The sequence below is a fragment of the Anolis carolinensis genome, unplaced genomic scaffold (assembly GCF_035594765.1).
Source record: "Anolis carolinensis isolate JA03-04 unplaced genomic scaffold, rAnoCar3.1.pri scaffold_9, whole genome shotgun sequence".
In the NCBI taxonomy this organism is placed as follows: domain Eukaryota; kingdom Metazoa; phylum Chordata; class Lepidosauria; order Squamata; family Dactyloidae; genus Anolis; species Anolis carolinensis.
The window spans coordinates 13,503,124-13,510,105 of NW_026943820.1; the positions used below are offsets into that span (position 1 = coordinate 13,503,124).

At 50.3% G+C, this 6,982-nt stretch overlaps 1 protein-coding gene across 1 annotated transcript; it reads right to left on the minus strand.

Moving 5' to 3' along the window:
* Positions 1-372: 372 nt before the first annotated feature.
* LOC134293622 (uncharacterized) lies at positions 373-5,686 on the minus strand. Its single transcript, XM_062961730.1, has 2 exons — positions 3,919-5,686; positions 373-689 (listed from the first exon to the last, which is right to left on the minus strand). The coding sequence occupies exons 1-2, from the start codon at positions 5,464-5,466 to the stop codon at positions 648-650; spliced, it is 1,590 nt and encodes a 529-aa protein (XP_062817800.1). The 5' UTR covers positions 5,467-5,686; the 3' UTR covers positions 373-647.
* Positions 5,687-6,982: the final 1,296 nt, after the last annotated feature.

Genomic DNA, 6,982 nt, shown 5'->3' on the forward strand with positions numbered 1-6,982 from the left:
GAGTTTCTGAACTTGGTTCAAAGGTAGCCCATTGTGGAAATCCAACCTTGAGGTGCCAGAGCATGCACTACCATCTTAAGATCCTCCAAATCTAGGAAGGGGCGCAGCTGGCATATCAGCTGAATCTGGTAGTAAGCACTGCTGACCATCACATCTACCCAGGCTGACATTTGGATAGATGGATCCAGAAGCCCTTTCAGGGGGAGTGTAACCCCATCCAGGACTGGTTGACATACTTGTACCTTCAGATTAGTGTTGGTGTATTTTTGGTGAAAGGATGAATCAAATGTTTTTACTGTTGGAGGTTCGCAACTGTGTATTCCGGACATGTTTTCCAGCACCACAAGTGTTAACGTCAGGCCAGTGTCAGCTCACCACAGCCGCTCCTGAATGAACACACGAGACTCTCTGTGGTATCACCAGGAACTTTTACTGTAGGAAACATGAACATCAGAAAAGCCAAGAATGGGAGGCTCCGGCCAACCCTCCTTTATATACCCTCCCCCTCATTTGAACAGTCTCTTCCCGCTCAGTAAAACCCCGCGCAAATTCCCCGCCAAGTCCATCAGCCGTTTCTCCTCCGAGTCCTGGGACGCAGGTGTCTTATCAATGTCAGTGACCCTGAAACTCAGAGCCACATCCAGGCTCTAGTAGCAGGGTTCTGACATGGCGTCCTCCTCCCCTTCGTCCTGGAAGGAAAAGATTAAACACAACTATTGTTCTCCGCTGTCCAGAGTTCCTTTATACTTTTTTAACAGGCTGCAATGGAATACCGGGTGTACCTTTCCTAGGTCCTTTGGTAGCCTCAGCTCATAGGTCACTTCGTTTATTCTTTTTGCTACCCTGAATGGCCCTATATAGCGTGGAGCCAATTTCTTGGATGGGAACCCCAATTTCAGGTTTTTTGTGCTCAGCCAAACCAGATCTCCTTCGCCCAATTTGTCCCCCTCTCGGCGCCTACGATCCGCAAAGAGCTTGTACTTCTTTTGTGTTTCCCGCAATGCCTCTACCACGGTTTGCCACCCTTGCTTGATTTTGGCCGGCCATTCCTCGTCGGTCTGGCCCTCCCCTTCCTTCCACTCGGGTAGCCTGGGGAAAGGTGCCACCTCCTGTCCGTATACTATTTCGAATGGGGCACGACCTGTGGCCGAATGTACGGCCCCGTTAAAAGCCATCTCAGCAAACGGAAGAAGGTCCGCCCAATCATCCTGTCTATAATTGGTGTACATCCTTAAGAATTGGCACAGTGTCTGTTGGGTACGTTCGACCCCCCCCGTTGGTCGCGGGATGAAAGGCCGAGCTCAGGTTCCTTTCTGCTCCTAACAGCTGTAAGAATTTTCCCCAAAATTTTGCAGTAAATTGGACTCCCCGGTCACTAATTATCTTGTCGGGACACCCATGTAGGCGATATACATGCTTCACATACAAATCAGCAAGTTTTTCAGCTGAAGGGAGTTTTGGCAGAGCCACAAAGTGTGCCTGTTTTGAGAATAGGTCCAATATTGTCCAAATGTATCTGTGGCCTCTGCTGGGGGGTAGTTCGCCTACAAAATCCATGGCTACGCATTCCCATGGCCTCATGGGCTCCACCACCTTCTGCAATAGCCCCTGGGGCTTCCCCGGTGGTGTTTTTCCCTCTGCACATAATTCACACTGCGTGACGTATCCCCTGGCGTCTTTCCTCATTCCGGGCCACCAGCATTGTTTGGCCAACAGTTTAATAGTCCTGGTGGGGCCTAGATGACCCGCACCCTTGTTATCATGGTACTTCCTTAACATTTCTCGTCTTAAACATTCAGGAATATACAATTTCTTATTTACAAACACCAAATCCCCACACAATTCTCCCTTTTCTTTGTTTGTTTGTAACCATTTGTCCATTCCATACGCTCGCTTCAACTCTTCCTCCCATATTTCTCCTCCCCCCGTGGAAATGGCAGTACGTTTGTTTTCTTTGGCCGCTTGTGCTCGAGTTAGTACTGCCAGGCCCCATTGCTTATCAAGAAAAATACTCCCTTCAGATTCCTGAATTCCTCCCCCGTGCTGAGGCATCCGAGAGAGAGCGTCAGCGAGTATATTATGTTTCCCCTGGAAGAATCTGAGTCTGAAATCAAAACGGCTGAAATATTGGGCCCATCTAATTTGCTTCGCTGATAGTTTACGAGGGGATCTTAGATACTGTAAATTTCTATGGTCAGTCCACACCTCAAACGGTGTTCCACTTCCTTCCAGAAAGTGTCTCCAGCACTCTAGTGCTTTTAGAATCGCTAAGGCTTCTCTCTCCCAAATCGGCCAGTTTTTTTCTGTATCGCTAAACTTTTTTGACAGATAGCCACATGGCTTCAGGTTCCCCCCCTCGTCTTTCTGTAGCAGAACTGCCCCATATGCCCGGTCTGACGCATCGCAATGTAATACAAAGGCTTTAGACATATCAGGGTGCTGTAGGACAGGCTCCTCAGTAAAACGCTTTTTAAGGGCTTCGAAAGCTTCCTGGCATTCTATTGTCCAGGTCAGTTTGGCCCCTGGGGCCTTCACTTTGGCTGTTTCTCCCCTACCTTTAGTCTTTAACAAATCCGTTAATGGCAAAGTGAGGCGCGCAAAGTCCTTGATAAATGTTCTATAGAAGTTTGCGAACCCTAGGAAGGATTGCAGCTGCTTCCGTGTTTTGGGGGCTTCCCACCCCCTCACGTCTTCTACCTTCGCAGGGTCCATCGCCACTCCCTGGGAGGAAATCCTATACCCCAGAAAGTCTATCTGGTCTTTATTGAACTCGCACTTGGCAAGCTTCGCATACAGTTTTGCTTCTCTCAACTTTTGCAGGACTTCCCTGACTAGTTCTATGTGTTGCTCCTTAGTCCGAGATACTAACAATATGTCATCTAAAAAAACAAAGACTCCCTTGTACAACAATGGATGCAACACTTCGTTGATTAATTGCATGAACGCGGCGCCTCCGCCGCACAAACCGAAAGGGAGCACACGATAATTGAATAATCCGAATGCACAGGAGAAGGCCGTCTTCCACCTGTCCTCTGGTTTAATCTGCAATTTATGGTACGCTTCAATTAAGTCCAATTTAGTGAATATCTGTCCCTCCGATAACTGGGCGATCAAGTCCTTCACTAAAGGTAGGGGGTATTTATTTCCAGAACTGATTGCATTCAGGCCCCTGTAGTCAATGCAGAGCCTCAGCGTTTGGTCCTTTTTGCGCCTGAACAACACAGGCGCCCCTAGAGGGGAATTTGAAGGCTCTATGAAACCCCTCGCTAGGTTTTTATCAATGTATTTTCTCAGTTCCTCCTTTTCCCTAGCCGACATTGGGTATATTTTTGCCTTAGGAAGCTCTGCTCCTGGGACTAGCTCTATCTTCACTTCAACTCTCCGCTTCGGTGGGAAACTGTCTGCTTCCTTCTCATCAAATACGTCCACAAAATCCCGATACTCTGGGGGTAATTTATCTGCCAGTTCTGCTATCCTGATAGAGTCTTCCTCCCCCCTTTTCCCCGGCTCCCTTTCCACTTCCTGGCTCCCTCCTTCCAACTTCATCCTGAAGATCATGCTCTTATCCTCCCAGTTGATTTGCGGGTTGGCCTGCCCCAGCCATGGCATGCCTAGTATAACATTATAGCTGGCTATTTGTGATATCACAAATGACACCTTTCCTTCCCAACTCCCTATCTTACACTTTACATCTTCGGCACTGTACTTAGCTAATGACCCCGATGCTGTGGATCCGTCCAACTGCGAAAAAGCTATTGGGGATTCTAGGTTCGTTCTTTCGCATCCCAATCCCTCGGCTAATTCAGGGGAGATGATGTTCCTGGAACATCCACAATCCACAAATGCTTTGCAGGTTGCTTGTTTGCTGCCACTTTCCAGCTGAATGGGGACCACTATCATGGCTTTGTCCTGACTTACCAACCCCCCCGAGTGGTGCCTCATCGGTGGTTCTTCCTCGGCGCGTTTCCCTGCCACGGCTCTTGGTTTGGGCGGGCCTCCGCCTTCCCCTTTTCTCTGCCAGCACTCGGCAGCCCTGTGGCCCAAACGGCCGCACACGAAGCAGCCCCTCCTGCTGGTGCTCACGTTCCCTGTCGGCTCCGTTCTCCTCCCGGCTGGGGTTGATCCCTCCTTCCGGCTCCCCTCTTTCATCTGCGGCCGCTGCTGTAGCCCTCCTCGGTGCCTCCTCGCCTGGGCCAGCGATGTCTCGATGCGCCCCGCCAGCTGAATCCATCCGCGCAGTGTGTCAGGCTCATCACGATGCACCGCCCAGGAGAGGATCTCCCGCCTGAGCCCCTCTTTGAAGAGTTCTATCTTTGTCACTGCAGACCATTCCGGCACCTTTTCAGCGAGGCATTGGAACTCCTCCGCATACTCAGATACCGACCTCTGCCCCTGGGAGACGGTCTTCAACTCCTCCCTCGCCCGGATCTGCTCCAGTGGATCTCGGAAACGGGTCTCCAGGGCCCCCATAAAGCGTCGGAGTGACCCCAGACATGGGTCGCGCCGCGCGTGTAGTTGAACGTACCAGCTGGCCGCTCCCCTCTTCAACACTGCACCAATGGCCCGTACCCGGCTGGATTCCGTTCTAAAAGTGTGGGCATTGTCCTCCATATAGCCCCTCACCGTGGTCAGGAAAAAATCCAGTTCAGAGGACTCTCCCCCAAACTCGATCCTTAGTTCCTCTCGTCTCGGTAGGGGCCCCTGTGGTGGCAATCCCCAATTCTCCGCCCGTCGCAAGCCCCCTTGCGGGCCAGTGGGCCCCGCTGCTGCTTCCCTTTGTCCTGTGCCACGCCCGGCATTCGCCAGGGGCACCAGGGTCTCAGTTGGGAGCGTAGCCGGGATTCTCGGAGGCTTTTCCCCTTCGTCGTCACTCTCCTCCACCCGCGTCAGGCTCGTTTGGATCTTGGGCCGGGCACCGGGCTCCTTTCGCATTTCCCTTCCCTTCGGTGCTGGGAGGTCTGCAAAGCCCTGGCTGCTTCCCATGCTCACGTCCCACATTGAGCTAGCCCGGAGTTCCCTTCCTCGCTCCGGCTCCGCCAAAACCGCCAGGCGCTCCATCGCCCTCGACATCACTGCCAGGGTGGTCTCCATCGCCGACATCCTCTCCTCCAGAAACACCATCTTTTGCGGGCCTGGGGAAGGTGAACCTTCCTCTCCTCCGGTGCTATCTCCCCGCACCACTCCGCGCCTCTGGGTTACCCCATTTGGCTGGGCATAAGCGGTGGATGACGCCAGGGCCGCCAGCTGGTGGAACTCAGCGTCCGTCTCGGGAGTGGCCCTTTCCGACCTTCCTCCTCCGGCGCCCAAGAGCTCTTCATCCTCCACTTGCATGTTACACCTCACCGCTACAGCGGGATGGTGTCCGTATTCTTGGCTTAGTGTCAGCTCACCACAGCCGCTCCTGAATGAACACACGAGACTCTCTGTGGTATCACCAGGAACTTTTACTGTAGGAAACATGAACATCAGAAAAGCCAAGAATGGGAGGCTCCGGCCAACCCTCCTTTATATACCCTCCCCCTCATTTGAACAGTCTCTTCCCGCTCAGTAAAACCCCGCGCAAATTCCCCGCCAAGTCCATCAGCCGTTTCTCCTCCGAGTCCTGGGACGCAGGTGTCTTATCAATGTCAGTGACCCTGAAACTCAGAGCCACATCCAGGCTCTAGTAGCAGGGTTCTGACAGCCAGTTTGAGTGATAGCCTGCCGAGCCAATAGGTCGTGACTTCCAGTCTCAAAGGACGTTCGTCATTCTGCTGTGGAATGTGCAGTTATCGGCAGCATGAGCTTCACTGATCGGCAAGGAGAGAGGACGTGCTTTGCTTTGCTTAAGAAAGCGTATGTCCTATGAGCAATGGACTTTGTATCTTGTAAATAATCTATATATATAAAAGAGTGATGGAATCAGGGCACCGGACAAAACAACAAAACTACAGGCCCCCCAACCTCAAAATTTGACAACACACCCCATCATCCATGGCTCTAGGTTGATACAACAAAAACAAAAGAAAAAAAATCCTAATTAGAGGGAGAGGAATAATTGTTTTTATCCAATTGCTGCCAGTTAGAGGGCTAAGCTCCGCCCACTTGGTCCCCTAGCAACCTACTCAGCCCAGGGGACAGGTAGAGTTAGGCCTCACTTAGGCCTTTTCCACAGATTATCTGATTTTAACTGGATTATATGGCAGTGTAGACTCAAGGCCCTTCCACACAGCTATATTACCCATTTATAATCTTATATTATCTGCTTTGAACTTAATTATCTTGAGTCCACACTGCCAGATAATTCACTTCATTGTGCATTTTATACAGCTGTGTAGAAGGGGCCTCATATAATCCAGTTCTAAACAGATAATATGTGATTATAAATATACAGTAAAGTCTTACTTATCCAACATAAACAGGCCGCAGAACATTGGATAAGTGAATATGTTGGATAATAAGGGATTCAGAAAAAGCCTATTAAACATCAAATTACGTAATGATTATACAAATTAAGCACCAAACATCACAATCCAAGCATTCACAACACATGGACAATGTATAAATGCTACACAATACTACACAGGGACATAGACCTCCTCTATCCTCACCACTTTCACAGTACACAAACAACCAAATGCATACTAAACATAAAGACAACCATACAACAGACATTCAATACCACCACTACCTCAACAATTTCTCACCAACACCACCAGACAACGCCACAGCAACGCGTGGCCGGGCACAGCTATTTGTATATATAATAAAGTCTTAGAATCGCTGCGTATAGCTGATTAACGACTGTGGTGTCGCTTGTCGGTGCTGCTTATCCAGACGGGCAAGCAGTCTGACTGAGCATGGATTGGTGAGAGACCTGGATCACCAATAAATCAGGGTGGTGCCGGAGCTGATTTTTAACCCTCCCTGACAATTAGGACCCTTGATGGCAAGCATCTCTGTCATGTCTGGATGCAGTTTCAATGTGTTTTCCCCCATCCAG